This window comes from Phyllostomus discolor, chromosome 5 (genome assembly GCF_004126475.2).
Source record: "Phyllostomus discolor isolate MPI-MPIP mPhyDis1 chromosome 5, mPhyDis1.pri.v3, whole genome shotgun sequence".
Classification (NCBI taxonomy): Eukaryota; Metazoa; Chordata; class Mammalia; order Chiroptera; family Phyllostomidae; genus Phyllostomus; species Phyllostomus discolor.
In genome coordinates this window covers 151,283,463-151,308,426 of record NC_040907.2, presented here as the reverse complement: position 1 = coordinate 151,308,426, position 24,964 = coordinate 151,283,463, and the positions used below count along the sequence as shown (strand labels likewise).

General features: G+C 56.2%; 1 protein-coding gene across 1 annotated transcript; it reads left to right on the top strand.

The window, feature by feature from the left end:
* The first annotated feature begins 1,650 nt into the window (after nt 1-1,650).
* On the top strand, nt 1,651-24,639 carry PYROXD2 (pyridine nucleotide-disulphide oxidoreductase domain 2). The gene is made up of 16 exons (XM_028513330.2): nt 1,651-1,842; nt 5,447-5,466; nt 7,448-7,541; nt 7,628-7,701; nt 9,601-9,756; nt 11,503-11,656; nt 14,047-14,108; nt 14,208-14,305; nt 16,405-16,546; nt 16,948-17,082; nt 18,386-18,458; nt 18,712-18,868; nt 20,990-21,144; nt 21,854-21,960; nt 23,440-23,560; nt 24,365-24,639. Exons 1-16 carry the CDS (start codon nt 1,716-1,718, stop codon nt 24,433-24,435), a joined length of 1,746 nt encoding a protein of 581 aa, XP_028369131.1. The 5' UTR covers nt 1,651-1,715; the 3' UTR covers nt 24,436-24,639.
* The last annotated feature ends 325 nt before the right edge of the window (nt 24,640-24,964 follow it).

The following is a 24,964-nucleotide window of genomic DNA, read 5'->3' as shown; positions in this document are numbered from 1 at the left end:
ACTGGCCGCCGGAGCGCTGGGCCTGGGGAACAGCACAGCGGGTCCGGTTGTGACTGCAGACAGCCCCCAGGCCTTCCGTGTCCACGGTCTGCAGCCGAAACTCATGCCAGTGAGGCTGTTCTTTCCCATTAAGGGAACACGCTGAGGGGGACAGAGGTGCTAAAGGAACTAGGACCTCATCTCAGGCTCAGAAGGTGATGGTGAGGGACAGACTCACCTGAGGGAACGGGGGCCACACCCCTTACTGTGACGTGATGGATGGAAATGCAAAACATCGACTGTGGCGAGTACGGAAGAGCACAGAGGGGAAACTAAGCCTAGAAGCCCCCCACCCCTGCTGTTTAGGGTCCCCACTTCTGTCCCCTTAAATTTTAGCAGCTGCATGAGGTACACTCTCAGTTTAACTTTCAAAATTCTAGTAACACCGGGGGAGCGTCCTGAGTGGGATTTCAGCGCAGCGCTCGCTCCACAGGCGGGGGTGACCGTTCCACAGTGTGCGGAGGGGGTTCAGGAGGAGAAGGTCCTCGGGGCGCCCCCTCACTCAGAAGCACTTTTTCCACATACTGTCCCAATTTGGAGGTGAGTTTCTAACAGTGGGTTTCTAGAACCTGTCAGAGCAGTGTGGACACGCCCACCTCCTGGGGGGCTTTGTTCCTACAGGGGAGCAGCCTGCTAATGAACAGGCCAAGGACAAAGGCACCCCTAATTCAAGACAGGAGGGGGGTAGTAAGAAGGCGTTTTAACTCAAGATACTTGTAGAGGTGATCTTTAATCTCTGAGGATTCTTGGGAAAGGTGCCAGGAGACAAATATCCAGGCCATCAAAAAAAAATGTAGCCCTGACTGGCGTGGCTCAGTGGGTTGGGCGTCTCACCCACAAACCTAAAGGCTTGGTTTGGTTCCCAGTCGGGGCACACGCCTGGGTGGTGGACCAGGTCCCCGGCTGGGGGCATGCAAGAGGCAACTGATCAATGTTCCTTTCCTTCTCCCCCTCCCCTCCCCTCCCCTCTCGCTGAAAATAAGTAAATAAAACCCTTTTTAAAAAGGAAAAGGTGAACCCCAAGAACGTCAGACGAGTGAGCTGGCCCCAGGCCCCTCAGGCCCTGCAGCAGCCTGTTGAGCTCATGGAGGTTAAGCATTTGGGGGAGAGAGCGTGCTGCCCTCTTGGACCCAGCAACAGGCATGCCCCGCCCCCCTCCGTTTTGCTGAGGCCCTGGGCTCCCTGCAGGGCTCACCACCCTACTGGCCAGCAGCACAGGGAGTGGGAGCTGAGTTGGACTCGAGTCTCAGATTTCCCACTCAACACATCCCAGACATTTAATTCCATAATGAGAAATGGGACAGCGTGGGGGGACACTCAGGCTGCACACCCTCCTCTGAGCCTCGGTGCCCCCATCTGTAAAACGGGAGTCCCGGGGCCGCACAGCGCCTGGCACACGTGACCCCTTGGAGAACCATCAGCACAGAGGTGACTCTCCGGAGGCCTGGAGGTGGCACCACTTCTGCCAGCGCCGCAGGCGACCTCCCACAGCTTCGTCCTGTGTGGACTCCGGGGCGTATGCAGCTCAGCCGCCTCTGTTCAGCCGTGGCCCGAGGCCAAGAACGGCCCCAGGGCTGCAGCTCCTCCCCTCCTCCTGCACTGGCCCTGCTCCTCCCCCTGCTCTAGGAGGGCAAACGCGGGTTGCAGGCAAATTCCTGGTCCAGTGCTGGCCAGAAATGGCTGCAAGTGGCCGAGGCCTCTGCAGGGCCCTGAGTGCCTCTCCCTGCCCTGCTCGGAGACACGCTCACTGGGAAGCCAAGGCACGCCTGAAGCCAGAGTATGACGCGGTGGTGATAGGAGCAGGTAAAGTAGGCTGAGCCAGCGCTGAGGGCTGGGAGGGCAGCCTGCTCAGAGGCCTGGAGGGCCCCCTTCCCAACCTTCCCTGTGTCCTGGGCACAAGCCAGCCAAGAATTGGGGCAGGTGACAGCAGGAGCTGCAGTGGAAAGCCCACCAGTCTGCAAGCAGGCTCTGGGGCTCTGGGGCTGGCTCGGCTGTGGACTTGCTGTGTGGTCTGGGGCAGATTCCTGCCCTCTCTGGGCTTGCGCCTCACCATCTAGAATGATGAGTGGGGACTAGGTCATTCCACCTCCAGGTGAAATTTGCTGGTCGCTGTATTCCTGAAAAGCATATGGTGTGTGGCGGTTAGAGGGAAAGAGCCCTGGGACAACAGGCCGGTGAAATCCAGCCACCCAAGTGCCTTGAGTTCTGGTCACCACAGCCTCATCGCTAAGGCCACCCATCCCCAGAGGAAACTGGAATTGTTTGCTAGGGGGCAGTTAGGAAGAAGTAGAAACGAGTCCCAGAGACCCTAGTGCGTGTCCGCAGAGGGTGAGCCCCCGCCGCCCTGCACGTGTGGGGTGTGGGATCTGCAACAGTGGTCCCGCCGCAGTCCGTTGACCCGGGCTGCAGAGCCCAGTTCTCCCCCGTGACCCTGCGGCTGCAGGCCAGGACCAGGCTGTGCTTCCCAGGGCCGGCCATTCACACTCACGAAGGACCTGAGTCCTGGCTGTCGACATTATTTCCAGCTGGTTTATACAGAGAGACAGTGACGGGACTGAGCTGAGGACACGCCCTGCAGACAGCTGGGAAGGTGCGCATGCGCACACCGGCAGCCGTTTCCTAGCGGCTGAATGGAAGGCAGTGCGGCACGCCGTTTTACTGGTAAAGCCGTGGGGCTGTAAGTTCCAGGCGGCCGGTTGATTCTCGCCGAATCTCTGTGACTTTTGCCAAGCTCAGTAGCCAACCTATGGTCGCAACCGACAAATGCAGATAGTTCCCCCCCAGATGTTTGATACTTTCATCACCTTAAAGAGTAGACGAAAGTGAAAGAAGTGGAACAGCGAAGACTCACACCCGAACTCCACGCCTCCTCCAGCGCCGGGGCACTCCCCTCACTCGGGTGCAAGTTCCTGGATTCTGGAAGAACATCCTTCCGTTCTCTGTGCCGTTCACCAGGGTTCCTCTGCGGACACGACACAGCAACGAGTCTTACCTCTGCACCCCTGAAGTCCCACCAGCACCTGGGAGCCACCTTGATGATGACCCTTAGTCACCCAAGAGTGTGCCTAAGAATGACCCAGGAGCTTATGAAAGTGCAGGTTCCTGGGCCCTGAACCCGTGATGAGGATTCTCAGGACAGAAGGTGACCCCAAGGTCAGCACGTCTAACCAGCCCTTTGATTGGATCCCGTAAGGCAGCTGCAGCCCACGCGTTCGGGAGCCCTTGTTCAAAAACCCTCGTTCAGAGCAGCTTCTCCGCGGAGCCCTGGTGCCAGCTGCCTAAGGACCCCAGGAGTCGGGCCTGGAGATTAGCTGAGCCTGCAGCTTAAGGCCACTTCAAGGGCCAAGGGGAGGGAGGTCACCAGAAGCCACGGGAGGGTTCAGCCAGGACTGGGGGAGGGGGGGGAGGAGGAGAGATTCTCGACCTTTGTCATTTGAAGTGTGTTTGTGCATTTGAGGGCTTATCTGTGATGATTGAACTGGAACCCGGTTGCCTGGAAGCCTTTATTAGTTTTTCAAGATTTATAATCAGCAGTAATTAAAAAACCAATGGCTACCATTTATTGTGGGGCTGCTAAGGGCTGGGGCTTTACATATATTATTGGTCACTCTCTCTGCGGACACTGCAAGGTCCCCAGTGTCCCCTCAGTTTTACACGTGAAGAAGCGCGAGGCTCCTGGCCTTTAAACGGACTCTCCCAGGGCTGCGCCTGGGAAACAGCAGAAGCCAGGCTGAGCTCCAGACGCTGCCCTCACGGCTGTATGTATCCGAGACCAGGGCTCTTCAAACTGCAGGCTGCGACCCATTCAGGAGTCCCACCCAGCAGTAGTTTTCAAACTTTCCTAAGAGAATTTTCAACAGTGTTTAAAAATAGTATATCCACCAGCATTTTAAAAAATAAAATATTATCAAATAGACCATCACCTGCTGATCACATGACAAGAGTTAATATCAGTTTTGTTATGTGAAATTTTTGTTTTTGTGAAATGCACTTGCATGTGGGGGCTGTGCCAGCCACAGAGCGGGGTGCGTTTCTTCCCGTGGACCCGTGTGGGAGGGGCTTGGGAACTCCATGCTCCAGATCCCTCATGCAGATGCTAGGCTCAATGACCTCTAAAACCGCAGGGGTTTCTATGCGGAAAATTTAAAACAAAATCAGCTCAGCTGTGAAGAAATCCATCACATGGGTCATTGCTGTTCCCCTGTTTGTGGATGTTTGCGAAGTTATCAGCTGAGCATTTTTATTTGAGTCAACACGGCATTCAGGTTGGTCCTCAGAGAACACAGTCATCTCCTGACCACTCTGAAGACACAGGGCGACCTCTTATCTCCAAGGATGGACACACGCAGCGTGGCCCAGACTGAGCCCCGCCCCCTTCCCTGGAAACGACAGGGGCCTGTTCTCTGCCCCACGGGGATTCTCTGTGGGCAGCTGCACCTTCTCCTGAAAGTAAGGAAAGAGGAGGCCGCTCAGCCCCAAGGGCCGCCTGTATCAGACAACCTGGGGGCCTGTGAGAAAGCCCATTCCAGGCCCCACCAACAGCCTGCTGAGGAGACTCTGGGAGACTCGGCATTTGCAAGAGTCCCAGGTGACCGTGAAGCTTCTCAAAGCTGGAGAGGCCCTTGCCAGCAGTGGGCTTCGTGTGGAACAGGGGTCCCAAGCCAAGTCTAGGGCTCCTAACCCCCTAAGATTTTCAGAAAGAAACTTTATATGTAAGATAGGTGAGTTTGCCCTATATTCTGGCACCCTTGAACCATACTGGCCACTCTAGCACACGGGGCAACTGCATGTTTGTGACTTCCTTTCGGACTGCGCTTGTTTTGTTCTGGCGGCACCGGGGCTGACAGAGACACACCCATGTGCCGAAGCCTGCTGGGGCCCTGCTGTGAGCCACACTTGGCCACACAAGCCAGGCTTGACAGCAGCCGTCCACACACCCAACGCTTCCCCGGGCGGCCACTGGTGCCATGCAGACAGAGACCTGCAGCCTCAGTGAACCAGCCACGCTCCCTCCTCCCCCCTGCCCCTGCCAAGCAAACTGTGACGCTGCCCCCGACAGTCACCCACTCATCCCCAAGTGATGGAAGCTCAGCTTCCACCTGATGCCCACAGACCCCTCCTCGCCCCTCATGCAGCACACCCCTGGCCAAGCCAGGGTGAAAGGGCATCTTTCAAGGCGGGGAAGAACCGGGGTTTTCCGAGCCCAAAAGGCCAGGTGTTTTAAGGCATCAAGCTAGAGGCTGTGCTAACATCCCGGTGCAGATTCAGGGGCCCCCCAAAGTTTCTGCTACCCCTCCAGCATCTTCACAGGCATGGGGGCAGGAATGGGTGGCCCCAGTACTCAAGGAATGTGTCTGTCTTCGCACTGACCGGTGTTGCTTCCTCCCCTCTCCCCGTGTCATTGCAGGTCACAACGGGCTGGTGGCGGTGAGTACCTCCCCCTCTGCCCCACTTCACCGGCCCTGGGCATGTAGCTCTTGGAGGCCTCCACAGAGAAGGAAAGGCAGGCTGGTGCCCTCTGCCTGGTGCTCACCAGCAGCCGGCTGGAACGGACACCCTCAGCAGTTAAAGAGGACATCAGGGGTTCCCTTCCCTCTCCTCTCCTCTCCGTAGTGCACGTGGAGCTGGGGACGTGTGGGGCTGGCACAGCCCAGGAGACGGGTTCGAGCCTGGGGGCCGGGTGACTAGAGCTGGGTGGGGCCGTCTGCTCCAGGTTGCGGGCAGTCCTGTGTGTAGCGCCCCGTGCACCCCGCCGGGTCTGGGCCCTGCTGGAGCCGCAGCAGCCACAGAGCCCCACGTGCACCCTGGAGACAGCGAGGAAGCCAGCGCAGCAGAGGAGGTGCCACTCAAGCTGAGCCGGGGCCACCCTGTGGCTGTGCCTCTCAGACCTGAGTCCACGTGCGAGTAGGAGGCCACAGGTGCCCACGGGGGCTCAGGACACGAGGCGCACGGGGAACGTCTAGAAGCAGTGGCAGCTCTAGAACAGCAACATGGTAGCCTCAGCCACGCCGGGGAGGGATGGGACAGGCACTAAATCTCAGTGCTTTCCCGGATGTACTGGCTTTACTCGAACATTTTACTGATTCTCCGATGTGCACTTTGGTTGGACGATTCGAGGGAGACTCTAGGAAGGAGGTGTTTGCTGCCAAGGGGCACTGCCAGAAAGTGGGGGCACTCTGACCAGCACCTCGATAAACCTGGTCTGTAGGGAGCGGGGAGGAGAGCAGGAACTGGAGACGCCGCAGCAGGCACGCAGCACAGAAAGGCGCCTGTGGTGTTTTCGGGGGGCCCACAGCCCCGTGTTTGTCTGTGCTTAGAACTGCAGGGGGGCTTGCTCTGTCCGTCTCTGTGCCCTCAGACTCCCCTGGTCGCAGGTGGTCCTTCTAACAGAGCCTCGAGGCTCACCGAGGAGCACCAGGCCGGCTTCCCGAGGTCGGTGCTGCTCTTTCTGCTTCCTGGGACGTGCCAGGGTGTAGCCCCGGGTCCAGAGCAGCTGCGTTCAGTTCCCAGCTCCTGTGCTCACCGGCTCCATGAGCCTGAGGAGAGTGATTTACCTCACTGAGCCTCAGTTTCCTCATCTGTGAAATGGGGAGAATTATACTCCTACCTTGAGGGTGCTGGATTAAACAAGATGATCCAGCCCAGTGTCTGGCACTTAGTAGTCGCCAAATAAACCATTTTTAAAGAGCCTGAATTCTGAGCTACACCATCCGTGCTGTCACCTTGGTGATGGTGAAGGACCAGCATAGACCCAAAGCCCGGCGAATTCTAATCAGCAGGTATTCATTGATTTCCAACTAAGTGCTAGAGAAAAATGAGTAAACCCCTCCACCGTTTGTTCCTCCAAATAAAGCTGTACTGGAGCCCTAGCTTCGTTTATCGGGCACATTCTGTGTGCCAGGGCCCAGCTCAGTGACCCCCCAGCGGCCTACAGGGCAGGAGCCGTGGGCGCTGCCATCCTTGGCCCCACCTTTGCAGGTGAGGAAACGGAGGCCTGAGGGGTTGGGTGCCGCTGAGGAGGCGCCCCAGCAAAAAGAGAGAGGATTAGAAGCCAGAGGATCAAAGCTGGCTCAGTGCCCTCAGGCAAGGCCCCTGTGCTGCCTCTCAGCGGGGCCTGTGAGGAGGGCGGAGCTCACACCCGCCTGGGGGAGGGGCCTGAGTCCACAGAGGCACGAGGCCTGGCAGAGGGAAGGTGACCTTCAGCTGGGAACTAGAGGGGCAGGAGCCATCACGTCTGGTCGTAGAAGACATTTGGGAAAGTGAGAGTGTATAGGGCACACCAGGGGAAGGGCTCTCCCGGAGGCGGGAATAGCACGAGCCTAGGGGTGGCGGGCTGGCCCCGGGGTGAGGACCCTGAGGCCGCAGGCTCGTCCCGGGGATGAAGGGAGGGCCCTGTGTGTCCCCCCAGGCGGCCTACCTGCAGAGACTGGGGGTGAGCACGGCAGTCTTTGAGAGGCGCCATGTGATCGGGGGCGCGGCTGTGACGGAGGAGATCATTCCAGGTGAGCCCCCAGAGGCGATGTGGGGGCGGGAGGCAGGAGGCTCATCGGTGGCCACTGGTACCAGTCTTCATCTGATTTTGTTTCAGGGTTCAAGTTCTCCCGAGCATCCTACCTTCTCAGCCTGCTGAGGCCACAGATTTACACGGACCTGGAGCTGAAGGTAGAGCCCTGGCCTGTAGCCTGTCCAGGGTGGGGGAGGGGTCAGTTCCGTCTTCCCTCTGGTTCAGGTGCCCACGGTGATTCCCTGCACCTGAGGTCTCTCTTCCACCTGAGGGCTTGTCCATCCCACACAGTCTCCTTGGTACCTTCCTGGAGATGGGTTTTGTCCAGCCCAGCCAGTGTCTTAAAAATCAGGAAATTTCACATAAGAATGAAACTTCCTTTGATGGACGAATTTGGCAGCATCCGGCCCATGTTCCTACACACAGCACTCTGACACCCTACGTGGATGGGGACCCTGCCCCCCTTCCCTGCCCATCACTTTCTGGCGTCTGGTCTGGCCCTCATGGGGACCCAATTTGAACCCTTGAGACTCTGAGCTTGCAAAGCTGTCTTAGGACGTGAGGCTGATTGAACTTGAGATCCTGCTACCATCCGCAGCAGCCTGCGCAGGAGGTCACAGGGACTCGCACCCTTTCTGGCCCCTGGGCTGTTGTGAGACCTCTCAGTCCACCCCTGTTGCCTTCTGGTAGCTTGACCTTGGTCCACAGGCTTGGCCAACGCTGCCCGCACCCTTTCAGATTCCGTCCACCCATCACTGCCTCTTTTGTAAACTCTGGTCACCTCATCCCTGAGCGTGCCAGCTCCCCCCTGCTTGGTGCCGCTGTCACCCACGAGGAAAAGGTCCTTCGCCGTCTGTGCAGGGAGCTGCCGTGATGTTAGCACCAACTTGGCTCCAAATTGAAAGTTCGAAATTAGTAAGATGTGGAGCCACTGTCCACAGCAATTTGGCTGCTTGAACTGTTTCACAAAGAGGAGTTCTCTGAACTGAGTAACTACAGAAACCCATTAAAAATTACTCTCCGAGCCCCTAAGAGAAAGAGAGGCAAAAACAGAGAGGAGGGAGGCAGAGAGAGAGAGACAGAGAGAGAGAGAGAGAGGTGGAGGAAGAGGGGAGAGAGAGTGAGCCTGTCACCAACCAGGACGGGATGGAATCCAGCCACGGCTGCACAAGGGTCTCTGGTCCTTGGTCCCTCACACGCTCCAGCCGAAGGCGGTTTGCAAACGCGCCGCTTACGCCCAGTGGCACATGTGGTGGTGGGTGTGTGGGTAGACCCTTCTCTTGGACAGCCCAGCTTCTGAAAACTAAGAATCACAGAATATAAATTTTCTCATGATCATACACTTTTTAAAAAAAATATACTCCTGAAAACTGCCACGTGCTACTCAAATACATATAAAGCAAATCATATATTAAATACATCGAGGGAACTTTTGCTTAAGGTGACCATGGAGTAAATGACTGCAAAGTAAATAAAATTTCTTGATGTGAATAATTTACCTACCTTGTAAATATGGATTTTCACATGATTGTTGCTTTATTGTGTCTTTCTAAGTTTTAATTACTCATCTCCGGAGTGGGGGAAGCTACAGGCTAGTGCTGAGAGTGAGCCAGGGCTCGGGAGTCGCAGAGCTGTGGTTTGGAGACCCCGCTCCACCTCCCAACGCAACCTCGCTCAAGTCAGTTACCTTCTCCGAGCCTCTGCTGTGCGTTTGTCCAGTGAAGATGCACGGAGCAGCTGCGTGTGAGGGAGCCGCTGGAGACCCCAGCGCAGTCCCTGGCACAGGGCAGCACGGTGTCGCATGGTGTGCTGTGGCGTTGTGTGTTGTGGTGTGGCGTGGTATAGTGTAGTGTGGCTTGTCATGGTGTGGTACGGTATGATCTGCCACAGAGTACCTGGGCAAGAGGGCTTCTATACACTTATATTAAAAAATAGGAACCAGGACCTTGGGAACCTGCATGCAGGTACGTACATGGTCATAAAACCGATGAGAGAAGGGTCGGGGGCAGAGGCCACACGTTTCTTCTAAGGCTGCGTGTCCTGTCTGTGTTCTGCAGAAACATGGCCTGAAGCTCCACCTTCGAAACCCCCACTCCTTCACCCCCCTGCTGGAAGAAGGCACAGGGAGCAGGCTACCCAGGTCCCTACTCCTGGGCACCGACATGGCGGAAAACCAGAAGCAGATCGCCCAGTTCTCACAGAAGGATGCCCAGGTGGGGAAAGGGACCAGCGGCTGGCCTCGTCCTCCCTCTGCAGCCTGCAGGCAGCTCATGAGAGGCAGAGGGCTCTCGTTGTCCCAGAGCACATGTCTAGGGCCCACGGGGGCTTGGACAGGTCACACCCCTGGCCCCAGGAGAGTGTCAGCCTGTGCCAGCCTCTGACCCTGGGCACTGGGAGGAGAAGGGGATGGAGGCCAGTGGTTGAAGCCAGGGGACACCGGGCCCCCAGACCCATGTGTGTCTGGTGGCCTCTGCCTGCTGCGTTTCAGTGGGGAATCCACTGCTCCGCACTCGCACTGCCTGGGCTTCCTGTCTCTCCTGCTCCCAGCGGTTATCGGTATTAAAGCACATGAAGGCCAAAAAGAAGGATTAAGGACGGATCAGACACAATTAAGGATAGAATGAACTGGATCAGGAATTTGGGACAAGAGAGTTGTAATAAATGTTCATTCAGTCTGGCATCAGTCCCCTGGCAGCCCAAGGCCAGAAGCCGTCCGCCCTGGCAGGCGGGTCGGCTGAAGGGAGCGCCGGGGTCTGCAGGGAGCACGCTGTTCCCCTAGGAGTGCATTATGGGGGGGAGGGTGGTTGTTGGGCAGCTTTGTCTGAGGAGTCATTGAATGCAGTGGGCCTGCTGCGATTGGTTTTGCAGGTATTAAATGATTCCTTGAATGGCTGTTTTTTGTACTAAGCCCAGATATAAGCTGAAGGCATAGCATTAACTCGTATCTTGGTGGAGACATTGTTATAAGAACCTAGGTTAATACAATCGATGTGTGTTTCTTTTTGCTGTGTTGATCTAGTAGTGACCTGACCGACAGTCAGAACCACAGAGGGAGCGTTGCTTTTTTTCAAAGCTATCCTCCATGCAGCGGGTTGGGGACCCCTCCCCACCTACACAGGGTTCTCCAAACCCTGCCCCCGTTGCAGATGCACCAGAGAGCACCCTGGGCAAGGCCGGGTCCCTGGGCCTGTAGGACCGTGGCTGTGGCCGTGAGTGCGGCCGGCCACAGGGGTGGGAGGCAGGGGCACGTCCCAGCTTGGAAAGTACGGGGCCTGGGCTGCGGCTGGGTCTCTGTCCGCTGCCGTGTCAAAGGGCTGCTGCGGAGAGAGCTGTGTAACCTCACATTCATCAAGACTTCTCACATGGCCTCCGGCACAGGACTTTCCTCACGTAATGGCTATGAGAATTCCGTGGGTGTATCTGTGAGTCTAGATGAAACAAAAATTAGAGGCTCCGGGCTGAACATGAAGATAAGGCTTCCAGTGACGCAGTGAGGGGGGCGGATGTCGGGCGGACTCTGCTGTGGAAGCTGCTGGGGCGAAAGGAGGAGACTGCTGCTCCTGCTGATGGAGGGAGGACACGGGCGATTTGCAGACCAGGGAAGTGTGGTTGGCATGCTGGGATTCAGGGAAACAGCTTACTTTTATCCACAACATGTGGACAGACAGGAGAGAAAGAAGAAACTTTTTAGAGGTTTTTGGTTTATCACAGAGACCACACCCTAGGTACTCGCCAGTTTTCTGTGGCTGACGACTGGTCTCGACCAGCACGAGCCCCTTGCTCCTGCCGGGGGGGAGTGACTTGGCACAGCCATGCTCAGGAGGCCCGGCGTCGGGCCGAGGAACCACAGAGGCTCAGCCGAGGGACGGCAGGCCCGCACGGGGCCACCGTGGAGGGCCAGGCACGGGGGACCGTGTCCCTTCGAGGCAGTGGGGCCTTGACTTGGGGCTCTGTTCTAGGCTTTTCCCCAGTATGAGGACTTCATACATCGCTTGGCACTAGCCATTGACCCCCTGCTGGACGCAGCCCCGGTGGACGTGGAGGCCTTCCGGCAGGGGTCCCTGCTGCAGAGGCTCAAGTCACTGGCCACCCTCGCGCCCCTGCTGCAGGCGGGTAAGTCCAAAGGGCTGGCATGAGGGCAGGATGTGCGACCTTCAGGTAGCAGAGCCCCTTTCTCCACAATCCTCCACACACCTGAGCCTCCGTGGCAGCCTGCCCGCCGCCGTCCATTTAGAGGGGCAGCCTGGAGCACGTCTGTGAGGGGGGCTCAGCCCTAGAACTAGGGCCCCACACAAAGGCGTACATGCGAGTCGTTCATTCAGAAAGGGGGTCCCGAGAACGGAGGAGTGGACCTGGAAATGGGGGGAGTGATACCAGGGTGTGCTGCCTGCTGGCCACCATGTGGGTGACAGGGTGCAGGATCCCGTGGGGACCCTCTGAAGTCTTGTGAAATGCACATGAGACCCTTCCCAAGAGAGGAAAGGAGAAACATTTCTGCACCGGGTTCTGTATCCCATTGATCAAAGGTTGCCCCACGAGCCATTAATTCCCACACAGGGCTGTGCACCCATGGTTGTTTGTGGGCGTCCTGTCGTGGTGCCAGAGGGGCCCTGAGGCAGAAATGAAGAGGTGCATCTTACAGGTGTGAGGGGGGGTGCTGTGGGCTGCACCGTGTGAAGCTGGAGGAGGCCGGCATGGAGCTGTCGCCACAGCCAGCTAGAATAAGAGCTGGGGCCAAGAGGCACCCCATACAAAGAGGATGCTGGATTTGGGCTCAGCAAGAAAAATTCTGTGATCCGTTAGTAATGTCTGCCATGGCTATGTGAAGGGAAGTTTGGCTAAGCATGCTACTCTTTTCTACCACTCCTCTAGGTTATAAAGTCCAGTTTGGCTTCTCTGTTTTAGAAAAATACTGAAATGGTTAGCTATGATCACAAAATTGCTGCATAAAACTATAAAACTCCAATGGCATTAAAAATAAAAATGTGCTTCTCACAAATCTGCATGGTTTAGCTGATCCAGCTGGGCTCAGCTGATCTGGTCTGGTCTCATGCATGTGTTTGTGGTCGAGGCCAAGCTCTGCTCCAGGTGCTTCTCAGCCTCCTCTTGGAAGCTACAGGCTGGTCCAGGCATGGCCTCTGGCAGCAGTGGCAGAGGAGCAGATGGAAACCCTGATGTCCAGGCCAATTTCAAGCCACTATTTGCATCACATCTTCAAACATCTCATTGGCCAAGCAAACCATGTGGATGAGTCCAGAATCAAGGAGTCGGGCAGGAGCAACCCAACTGGGGTGGTAGGCACTGCAGAGTTCCACGGCCAAGTGTGTGGATGCGGGAGGGGAGGAGAATTGGAGCCAGGAATATCTATCACTCGTGCCAAAAGTAGGCACTGTCTCTCAGATTACCATCCAAGAGGCTCAGGCTGAAATGTTCATGTAATGAACATTTATTGAGCAACCCCTACGTGCCAGACAAAGCTAGGCACAGGGGCTACAACAGCTGGAAATTCAGATCCCCACCCTCACCACCTTACTACCCAGTCATCCTCTGAGATACTCTGAATCAGCATCGGAGGGGTGGACTAGCCAAGCCGGCTACCGCCCAGGGCACAGGCCTTACAGAGGTCAACGTAAGGGAGTAAGGTACAAGTTATAAAGGAGTTCCCATAAAACTGTGAGCTGATTTCTCAGAAGAAACCTTACAGGCAAGAACAGGCTGGAAAGAAGTATTTGAAGTCATGAAGGCAAGGACCTACATCCAAACTTACTCTATCCAGCAAAGCCCCCTTTTAGAATGGAAGGGCAGGGAAAGTGCTTCCCAGATAAGGTCAAGTTAAAGGAGTTCGTCATCACCAAGCCCTTATTATATGAAATGTTAAAGGGACTTATATAAAAAAGAAGATGATCAAAACTATGAACAGTAAAATGACAACAAACTCATAACTATCAACAACTGAACCTAAAAAACAAAAACAAAAACTAAGCAAACAACTAGAATAGGAACAGAATCACAGAAATGGAGATCACATAGAGGGTTATCAGTGCAGAGGGAGGCAGGTGAATGGGGGGAAAGGTACAGAGAATAAGTAGTATAAATGGTAGGTAGAAAATAGACAGGGGGAGGGTAAGAATAGCATAAGAAATGGAGAAGCCGAAGAACTTGTGTGTACAGCCCATGGACATGAACTAAGGTGGGGGAATGCTGATGAGAGAGGGGGTGCAAGACAGAAGGGAATAAAGGGGAGGAAAAAATGGGACAACTGTAATAGCATAATCAATAAAATAAAATAAAATAAAATTTTCCCAAAATAATTGCAGCAGCCAAAATGTATTAAGTGCCTGTGAACTTGCAAACATTTTGCACCTTTGTTGAATCCTCTCAATCAGTCTCAGGTGTGTGACATGTCACTCCTGCTTTACAGGCCAAGGAGCAGGTGATATTGCTGATCAGAGTGTTTCCTTCTTGCCTGTCTCAGTTTCTGTTTCGTGGGTCTCCTCTTCCAGGCCGCACCCTGGGAGCCCGGCTGCCCCAGTACTACCAGGTGCTCACTGCTCCGATGACCAAGGTGAGGGGCTCCCGGGCCTCGGGCTGGGCCTCGCAGGGAGGTGTTCTCTCCTCCAGAGGCCCCTGAGCCCTCCCTTCTCCCGCCGTCTTGCTGGCGCAGGTGCTGGATCAGTGGTTTGAGTCCGAGCCTCTGAAAGCCACTCTAGCAACAGATGCTGTGATCGGAGCCATGACAAGTCCCCACACTCCGGGGAGTGGGTGAGTACAGGAGACGAGGCGGGGCCACAGGTGAGGAGCGAATTTCCCCGGAGGAGTGACAACAACTGTCACTCACTGAGCTCCCCCCACCCCGCCCCGTGAACCAAGCATGAAGCCACGCACTTCATACACAACCCAGCTTGCCCTCATGCTCACAACATCTGAGAGCTGTGGCTCAAGAAGGAAAATAGCTTGCCCAGTCACACAGCTAGTAAGTGGCAGAGCCAATCCGCAGCCCAAGTCACCTGACCCTCCTCCCCCGACTCTTCCTTCCTAGCCACTGCCCTCTACCCTTCAGCTAGCAAAGCCGCTCACCACCTCCGACTGGGACAGCTCCCATGAACATAGCTTCTTCCCACTTTTTCTCCTCTTCTCTCGCTATCTCCTTCCCTCCCAGGAAGCCCCGTGGCCCCTCCATCTCCCACTGATCCTTTCCCTGGGTCCCAGGACACGCTCTCACACAGGCACCTTTGTGAGGGTAGGAAGTTGCCCTTGCTCTGTGAGTGGGCTGTGCTGGCAGCCTGGTCCGAGAGGAGGCAGTCAGACGCTGTGGGGCTAGTTGTGCAGGGCTCAGTGAGCCCCCGAAGGAGCAGGAAGGGAGGGTGTGTGTGTGTGTGTGTGTGTGTGTGTTGAGATGGAGGATGCTGCCAGGTATTGGGCCATATCCGATGTACCAGAAGATGCAGCTAGAAGCTGTTAATGTGGCTTTTCTGTCAAGGGGGGAGAGTGCCCTTTGGAAGTGGTTTTCGGCACGCATGAAGCCAGCCCCAGGTCCCCCGGGGCCGTGGAAAAGGGGGTTGGCCGCACCTTGGCCAAGCTCTGTGATCAAACAGACAATTTGGATCTTTCAGCTGGGGCCTCCTATCCTTTTTCTGCGGGTCTCCAGGAGGATTAGCTACTACCCAGGTTGTAAAATGTGCCTTGAAGTAATTTGTTTCTTCATTAATTCTTTCAATAAATATTGATGGAGCACTTGCCTGTGCTAGGTGCTGGGGCTACAGTGGTAAATGGAGCTGAAACCCTGTGGGAGAGGCAGACACGGAGCCAGTAATGATAGCGAAGTGCCAAGAGCGCTGTGATCGGGGAAGCGAAGCAGGGAACCTCATGCTCTGGAGTCAGAGAAGCCCGCCATGAGAAAGAGATGTTTAACCTGAGACTCTGAGGAGAGGAGGAGTTGGTTAGGTAAAAGATGAGGGAAGCAGGGGGCTCTAGGCTGTGAGAACGGTGTGTGCAAAGGTTGGGAGTTGAGAAACCATGTGGTCTATTCAAGAAACCGGGAGAGGAGCGGTTTGGTAGGGCTGCGGTGGGAGCGTGCCGAGGGGTGGGGCTGACGAGCAGGCAGGAGCCTAGGGGACCGTGTTCAGGGTCTGGCCAGGACCCGAAGAGCAACAATGAGCCAGCGAGGGCCTGAAAGGAGGGAAGAGATGGGAGCATAGCTGGGTGTTGAGATCAGGCTCCAAGTTCTGGGAGGAGAGAGGTCTGCAGGGAAGGAAGGACAGGACAAGGCGGTCCAATCAGGAGGAGGTTCCTGCAGCAGCTGATGGGAGAGAAGAGAGGCGTGGATGGGGGAGCAGCAGCAGGGAGCAGGGGTGCAGGAAAGCTCTCGAGGAGGCGGAGCTGACAGCCTGTGATTGGATGTAGGCGGTGAGAGACTAGTAGGAGGTGAGACTGACACCAGGTTACTTTCGGAAGCCGAAGATGCCATTCACTGGGATGGGGAAGACTGAAGGAGGAATAGGCTGGGGAATGAGGGGAAGAAGGGGGTTTGAGATGCCTGCCAAGGAACCATCCAAATGGAGATATCTGTGGACACACAGGCTGGAGCTCAGGAGAGAGCTGGGGCTGAGGGTGGGGCATCGTCACCTCATTGTTACAAAGCTGCTTGCAGACACATTTTCGTGGGGAGAGAATGGGAGATGGGGAAGCAAAGGACTCTGACAGGAGCCTAGAGCCCACCGAAAGGCTGGCGGGACAGGGTTGGGTGGGGGGGTGGGGAATAGGGAGGTTGAAGGTACAAGACAGGATGAAATATTTGCACCTTGAACTCTGGGGAGATTAAATCCCAACTCCGGCTACTGATTCTGATGATCTGCCCTCAGGTATGTGCTGCTGCATCACATGATGGGGGGCCTGGAGGGGACGCAGGGGGCCTGGGGCTACGTCCAGGGTGGCATGGGTGCCCTCTCTGATGCCATCGCCAGCTCAGCCACTGCACACGGAGCAAGTATCTTCACTGAAAAGGTGAATGGCCCCTATACTCCCTACTCGGATGATTGGCTAGGATCCTAAAGTAGAACAAAATCTCAGATTTGGAAGTTCCCTCGTTTTACCAATGGACGAGGCGGGGCTCAGAGTCCAGGGGCTCAGGTTATACAGCTTGTTGGTAGCTGAGCAGCTGTCAACTGGATCCAGCCTCCTCTGTGACCCCTTCGAATTGCCCACCGCCTGCCCACACCTAGCTGAGCCTTCCAGTTGGGGGGGCTGGGCTAAGGCCTCACTGAGGAGCTGCAGAGCCCGCAGGGTGGACTCGGGACAGCAAGGCTGTGAATGTCTAGGGGCAGCACAGAGGATGGAAATCCTTCAGGATCTAACCTAGTTTTCCTTCCTGGGGGCTCCTGGGGCCTTGTCCCTGTGGGGCGCAGCCTGTGGCGAAGGTGCAGGTGAGCAGTGGAGGAAGCGTTCAAGGAGTTGTGCTGCGAGATGGCTCAGAGGTGAGGAGCAAGGTGGTGCTGTCCAATGCTTCGCCGCAGATCACCTTCCTGAAGCTGACGCCGCAGGTGAGGCCCAGGGGGTGGAGGTTAAGGTGTCTGACGCAACAGGGGCTGAAAAATGGGGCAATCAAGGGGGCCAGGACTGCACGGGGTGGGGATGCAGGTGCCAAGTCTGTCCACCCTGGGGGAAGCCAGTCCTTCTCTTTCTTACTAGCAGGCAGGTAGCCAACAGGAAAGAAGCTGCACAGGTGAGGAGAAGGGTCCGGAGAGGCAAGGTTCCCTAGGCCACGCAGGTGACAAGGGACAGAGCCAGAGCTGGACCCCAGGTCTGACGTTCAATCCAGTTATTTATACAACTTCCCTGCTATCCTGATTTCTCCTTCCTAGCCAACCCTGATTCCACTGTCTGGGTCAATTATCCATTTCCATTTGAATGCCACATAATAAAGCACCACACAACTTCTGGGCATGTGACAAGAAATACCGATTTAGCACAAAGAGCTGGAGAATTCAGTAGATCTTGGTTGAGTTCAGCTGAGCTGGGCTTGCTCGTACACCTGCCATCAGCGCCAACTCAACCGGTGGGCCCTGCTGACCTCGGCTGGGCCTGCTTGCGTGCCAGGGGGCAGCGGGTTGCGGCGGGGGCAGCACGGCTTCTGCCGGAACCACGGGGGCGACCTGGCTCCGCTCCACCTGCCGTTCATCCTCCAGCACGTTCTCAGCCCCTGGCAGGAGGCAAGAGCAAGCAAACTCAACCATGCAAGTGCTTTTCAGGCATCTGTTTGCGTCCTGTTTCCCAGCACTGGTCTAGTCTCGTGGCCAGCCCCAGGGTCAGAACCGGGGGACATCACAAAGGGCCGTGCATACACAGAGGGTGGGGGGTTTGGAGTGCATTTTGCAACTGACCAAGCCTCCCCGTCCCTAAAATTGATGACAATACACATATGCGCATGGAGCGCTCATTCTTGGGACTGCTCCTGGGGGCAGGAACCACTTCTTCTGAGTGATTCTGCTAATAAAATCCAACAAACATTAGTCAGGAAAGCATCTTATTAGGGCACTCCTCGGGTCATCAAGTTTTCCAGGAGCTTAGAGGAGGCCAGAGGAGAAAGAGGCCTGCAGACCACCAGCCGTGTCTAAAGCGGAAGTTAGTGTGGGCCATTCACGGCCGGGATGCCGGCAGGTCCCAGAGGGAGGGGTGGTTAGGAGAGGGGGCTTACGGGAGAAGGTGGTATGGCCGATCTCTGAGGGGCGGAGAGGACTTCTGGAAGTGGGTAGAGGGCAGGAGGCCAGTCTGCGCAAAGGAAGGAGGCAGCCACTTTGGGGCCTCCGCCATCCCAAGGCCTGTTATGGAAACGTCTGCTTCCAGGAGTGGCTTCCTGAGGAGTTCGTGGAGAGGATCTCTCAGCTGGACACCCAGTCGCCTGTCACCAAGATCAACGGTAAGAGGCCCACCCGCTGTGGAGCCGCCTCTGTGGCGTGATCGGAGTGAGCCACGTCCCGGTCTGCGGGAAACTGACCTGCATCGTCATTTCTACCCCCGACCTCCAGCCTGCCCCCCAGCTTGAAAGTGAAACACTTGTTCCTACTTTTTTTCTTCCTAGTCTAACACTGGGTGATGGGTAGGGGAGGACCCTGGGGGGCTGAGGACACAGGCCTTTGGGCCCTGACCCCTCCCCCACTTTGGTTTCTCAGTGGCCGTCAACAGGCTGCCTGACTTCCTGGCAGCCCCCAACGCTCCCGGGGGCCAGCCGCTGCCCCATCACCAGTGCTCCATCCACCTGAACTGTGAGGACACCCACCTGCTCCATCAGGCCTTTGAGGATGCGGCGGATGGCCGGCCCTCCCGCAGGTGGGTGGTCCCCGGGCTTTGCGTCCCTTGGGGTGCTCCCACACAGGGTCCTGGCGAGGTGGGGGGGCCTGTCCAGTAGGGACTGGCTCTTCTACCTGGTATTAAATACTCACAATGACGTGGGGTCTGCCTCAATCTATATGTAGACTCTAAGGCTAGGAAATGCATCCTAGGCCAGAACTCTGTGGGCCTAGGCAGGTAAAAGGTGACGAGTCGGACACGTTCGGCTGAACGTGTCACAGGTTAGCAGAAGGAACGAAGGACCGCAGAGGGGTCCGTGCTGGCGTTTGAGAAGAATTGGGGAAAACGCCTTCTGGGAGGGAAAAGGCGGTTATCCAGTTCAGCAGCCCACCCAAAGGCACACACTCAGCCGATTCTATGGTTTCTCTTACCTCTCATCATCTGCCTCGGTCCAAACCTTGTAAAAAGGCATTGCCCACCTACCCCCGCACCCCAGCTGTGTCTCCATCCTTCTGGGAATAGGCAGGGATGTTGCAGGAGCAAGCATCTTTCCCTGCTGTCAACTGTCCACCACAACTTGTTGACAACCTATCCTGTGCCAGTCGCTGTATAGGCCCTGGTTGGGGATGGGGGACCAGGTGGGGGCATGTCACACACACGGAGTTACAAGGCAGGCACACAGCTGTGTGTAGCACGCGGTAAGGAGGATGTGTGCACTGAGAGAAGGGTAGAGGGCAAAGTCCACTTACCCATTCATAAATATTTGGGGGCTCCGACTCTGTGCTAGGCTTAGTCCAGGGACCTGGCTGCAAAGCAGCAAGGCCTCTGCCCTCAGGTCACTGACATTTTGTGGGGGGAGACAAGACAGGTGATGATGCATGGATGGTGTGGAGAAAAATGGGTCGGGGGACGGGAGAGGGTGTTAGTCTTTATCAGGAGGTCAGAAGAGGCTTCTCTGATAACATGACGTTGAGCAGAGACCGGAAGGAAGTGAGAATGCGGGTCTTGTGGGTATCCAAGGAAGAACAGCCAGGCAGAGGGAAAGTCAGGTGCACAGGCCCTGGGGCAGGAGGGTGGTGCCCTGTTGGAGGCACAGGGATGAGGCCAGAGTGGCTGGAGCAAGAGAACCTGGGAGTGAAGTGGCGGGGGGGGGGGCGCTGAGCCACAGCTGCCGCATCTGCTGGGCCGCGTCGACCGCTCTTGGATTTTATCCCAGGGAAGTCTGTGCAAAGCCTGATTTACACTTTAGAAGGACCACGGTGGCCACTGTGTGGAGCAAAAGGGCGTCTGTTGCAACTTGTCACTACTGCAGAATCCAAGGGAGAAGGATGGTGGCCCGGACCCGGGTAGGGGCAGTGGAAGTGGTGAGAAGTGGCCACATACTGGGTATTTGAAAGTAAAGCTGCCAGGATTTGCTGCTGAACAGGAAGTACGGTGTGGGTGAGAAAGAGGAGCCGCAGGAAGATGGTGTTTCTTTTTGAAGAAAACGGGAAGGTGACGTGTTCCAGGAGGAGCAGGCTTTAGGGGATACCAGGCACTCGGGCTTGGACAAGTTACTTGTCTCTGGAGATGCCTGGTGGACATGCAAGTTCAGAGGACACACTGCAAGTGGGGGAGAGGGAGAAGGGGCATTTCGTGTGGCCATCTTGGGGAGGAAAAATGTGCTTCAGGTGAGCAGGTCTGCAGACAGGGAGGGGCAGGAAGCAGGCCCCGCTTCGGGGTGTCAGGCTGCCCAAGCAGCTCAGCTTCGCCTGGCCTGCTCAGGAAAGGTCCCCACCAGGCCCGTGAGCGTGGTCGAAATCTGGCTGCCTGGGCGCCTGCTGTCTTCGCCTGGTTCCTCACTCATTCAAGTTGTCTGTCCGGATGCTGGGGACATTTGAGACCCTGATTGTTCTACAGGCTGTGAGATGGAAGAAGGCAGGGACAGGCCATGCCTTCGGGGCTGGCCCAGCCCCTCTGGGGTAGTCTGGACACTCCTAGCGGCCACTGGCCCCATGCCGGTGAGCAGCCACCATGGCCTTTATGGTGACAGTGGGCCCAGCCATGCTTTCATCTCGTCCCGTGTCTTCATTTTGTCCCCTGTTACCTCAGAGCAACCCCCAGCCCCTTTCTTCGGGGCAACTGCCCCTTCAGATCTGTCCGTCCCTCCGCCCCTCACAGGCCGATGATTGAGCTCTGCATACCCTCCTCGCTGGACCCCACCCTGGCTCCGCCCGGCTGCCACGTGGTCTCCCTCTTCACGCAGTACACGCCCTACACCCTGGCTGGAGGCAAAGTCTGGGACGAGCAGGAGAGAAATGCTTATGCAGACAGAGGTAAAGGGGACCAGCCTATCCTGTCTCGCGTGCCAGCTGGTTCTGTGGTCTGAATGGACCCCTCTCCGTCTGACTGCCCCATTCGGGATGAACACCTTCAGTTTCTAACCCAAGGCAGAGAGAAGTCCCCAAGGGAACCTAAATCTACAAAGTGAGTGCCTTCCAGGGTCAGGTACTGGGCTAAGAAAGTCAGAAAGTCAGTTGCTGCCCTCAGGTTGCTTGCAGGCTGAGTAATGAAGAGACATCTTACAGTACAAGGCGCCACGTGAACCGAAGGAGGAAGCGGTGAGCCAGAGAGATGAAGAGCTTCCCAAAGGGGGGACATTGGAGCTGGGCCTGAAAGGATGAATAGGAGTGAGTGCAGTGGCAAAGCGCATTCCAAGCAAAAGAAACTGCTTGAGCAAAGCAGCGAGGCGAAGAAAGCTTTGCATAGTCAAAGGGAGACAAATACCTCTGTGTCCAGGGTTGGGGCAAGGAGGTAAGAAAGAGTGGAGGCTGGACCAGCCTGAGACCCATAGGCCTTTGTGCTGAGTTATTTATTTGCCTATGGACTGTTTTTGTTTTTGTTTTGCTTACTGAGCTACAATTTGCATATGCTAAAATAAACCCATTTTAAGTGGGTAGTTTAATGACGTATAGTTAGTTTGCCAAGTTGTGAACCATAACACCTCCTCCTCTTCCTCCCAACATGCTGCTGTCTCCCTGCCAGTGTTTGACTGTGTCGAGGCCTACGCCCCTGGCTTCAAGGGCTCCGTGGTGGGCAGAGACGTCCTCACACCCTCGGATTTGGAGAGAATCTTTGGGCTTCCTGGAGGGGTGAGAATATGCCTGGCGGGGGTCCCTCGTCACATTCTTCTCTCTGCAACCCCGCTGCACACACGGCCTTCATCGGAAGGGAGGACAGTGACAGAGACCATGGTGACGGAGGAGGGGGCAGGTCTAGGGAGCAAGGGAAGAGTAGAGAGATGCAAGCAGGAGAGATGGCATCTGCTGAGAAGGCCACCAAGGTGGTGGCCCTTTCGACTAGACAACCATGTCAGCCTATCCTGTTAGAATGTCTTCAGAGGGAGCTCCCTCCCTTAAGGCAGCATGTCTTGGGCTTCGGGTCGATGCCTCAAAAGTCTGCTGAGGCTGGGGGCCGGGACACCAGCTAGGAGCCCAGTTCCAGCACAGCAGCCACCAGCCTCATGGGGCTGTTGATGGCGTCGGTGTGTCTGGGCCAAAACGGATGGGCTGAGGGTGTAACGAGCACACCCAATCACAAATACTTAGTGTGAGAAACGTGTAAAGTGTCTCATTAATCATTGTTATGCTGATCTCATACTGAAATGGTAATATTTTGGATCTCCTGGGTTAAATGAAATATGTATTGACATCTATTTCACCGGTCCCTTTTTGAAGTCTTAATGTGGCTACCAGAAGATGAAACCCGTATCTGTGGCTCATGTTATGTTTCTGCCGGGCCGCAGTGGTCCAGCTGTAGAACAAAGGAGGCCAGCTGGTGGGAAGGGAAGCAATGGTGGGTGTGGAAGAAGGCATGGGGGGTGGGCAGGAGTTAGAAGTCTTGGTGACAATATGCGTGTGGAGGTCAGGTGCAGGTGGCGTGGAGGATCCAGCCTGGAGGCCAAGGAGACGAAGGTGGTGTCACCCACTGAGGCAGGGAAGACGGAGGGAGCAGACTTGAGGGGCAAGAATGAGCTCGGTCTGGGACGCATTGAGAGCGTTGGCTGGAAGGACATCCCGTGGTGACATCCTGCAGATGTTGTCCTGCTCGTCCAGACCGGCCGCACGAGGCTGACCCTCCGCTCGGGCGGTCCGACCCAGGCCGTGGGAGCAGAACCGAGCTCGGACCCCCATGCCCCTTGTCTGCCACTCACTGTGCCTGGCTGGGGCGCGGCCCCGGGGCCCAGGCTCAGATGCGCGTCTTAGTCAGAGAAGCACGTGCCAGCAGCTAAATATGTCGAATTCCTCTAAGTCCGAACAGTGAGCGGGGGTCCCAGTCCACAGCCCAACGTTGAGAATCTCGCTCTAAAATCTCCCACTCAGTTTCCTTGAGCTCTGAAGACGGTCCCCACCCCTCTCTCTTCCTGACAAGATGCCTCCGGAGAACTTAGCCCCGGCCCCAGGACACGCACCCATTCCCTCTCCACCCCTCTCCTTTCTGTGTCCTAAGCACCAAGGAAACAGCACCACGAAGGAGACCCTTTCCCAGAGAACCAGGGAGGGGGAGAGGCCTCCGAAGGCGGTGAAGACCTTAGCACCCCTCAGTTAATGACTGCGGCTCTGCCCCCACAGAACATCTTCCACGGCGCCATGACGCTGGACCAGCTCTACTTCGCCCGCCCTGTGCCCCTGCACGCCAGCTACCGCTGCCCCCTCCGGGGCCTGTACCTCTGCGGAAGCGGGGCCCACCCTGGTGAGTGACCCGCCATCCCCCTACCCTGCCTGTGCGGATGCGAGGGCTGGCCAGACATCAGAGGCACGCAGAGGGGGACCAGAGAAACAGTGAGGGTGGCAGGGACAGAGGGCAGGGGCACGGGACTCCCACAAGAAGAAGCCGTCCCCCATGTTCAGAACTTGCAGAATTCTCAGGGAAACACGGTGGCCCCTGCCCAGCTGGCCACAGCCCGCAGGTCAGGTAGCTCACGTGCCGCCGCCTCGTGAGGTTTGAGGGTGTGTCCCAGAGAAACCTCTCCAAATTCTGGTGTGGGACTGAGAGACCCAGGTCCCTACATTCCCCCTCCATGGTTTAGACTAGTGAGGATCCAGTAAAGCTAAGTTTCTCGATGCACGAATTCTTCCCTGCAGGTATCGCAGGCTTACCTGACCTCACTAAGGTCACTTCGTCTTGCCGTCTTCTCTGCACTGTGTGGGTTTTGACCTCCCAGAAAGGCTTGTTACGTCCACATCTTCCCCCTCCAGCCCTCAGTCTTGCACGTGCTGAGTGAGAGTCTTGTCATCTAGCTCATCCGCTCTCGCACTGAGAGGGGACAGCTCCTTGGATCGCATGTCTGGTCCCTGCCCCGAGCTCTGAGGCAGGAAACCTACAGGGGGCCCAGAATCTGTCTTCACGGTCAGTCGTCAGGGTGGTTCTGACGCCCTCGGCCCCTCAGGCATCTCCACTCTGCATGGCTGAGGGTCCCCCACAAGCCCTGGCCCTGCCCCCTCCCCGGGGTTGGGGGGTGAGTGCAGCTTTGGTTCACGGGAGATTCTCTTCTAGGAGGTGGTGTCATGGGAGCTGCTGGACGCAACGCAGCTCGTGTTGTCTTCGGGGACCTCAAGAGCATGTGACCCTGAATCAGGAAGAAGAATCCACCCTTGAGCTTTGAAGTCTGCACTGGGTCCTCTACCCAGGCTATAGCCCAAGGGAAACTAGTCCTCAAAGCTAAAACGACTATTTTAGAAAAACATTCAAGTTGCATTTGGTACTGATTAACCTTGTAGCCATGTCTTCATGAATGAATTGCTTTTGTTTTATTAAAAATAATGTTTTAGCCCTGGCTGGTGTGGCTCAGTGGACTGAGTGCCAGCCTGTGAACCAAAGGGTCACTGGTTCCATTCCCAGGCAGGGCACATGCCTGGGTCGCAGGCCAGGTCCCCAGTAGGGGGCGTGCGGGAGGCAACCACACATTGATGTTTCTCTCCCTTTCTTTCTCCCTCGCTTCTCCTCTAAAAATTAATCATCTTTAAAAAAAATAAAAAATAAAAAATAAAAATAGTATTTTATACAGAGAGTCTGCGTTGTTCTCTCCATAGAACATTAGCAGAGCAGGCGGTGTGGAGTTGTGGGATCGCACGCCTGTGTGCAGTAGGCGGGGTA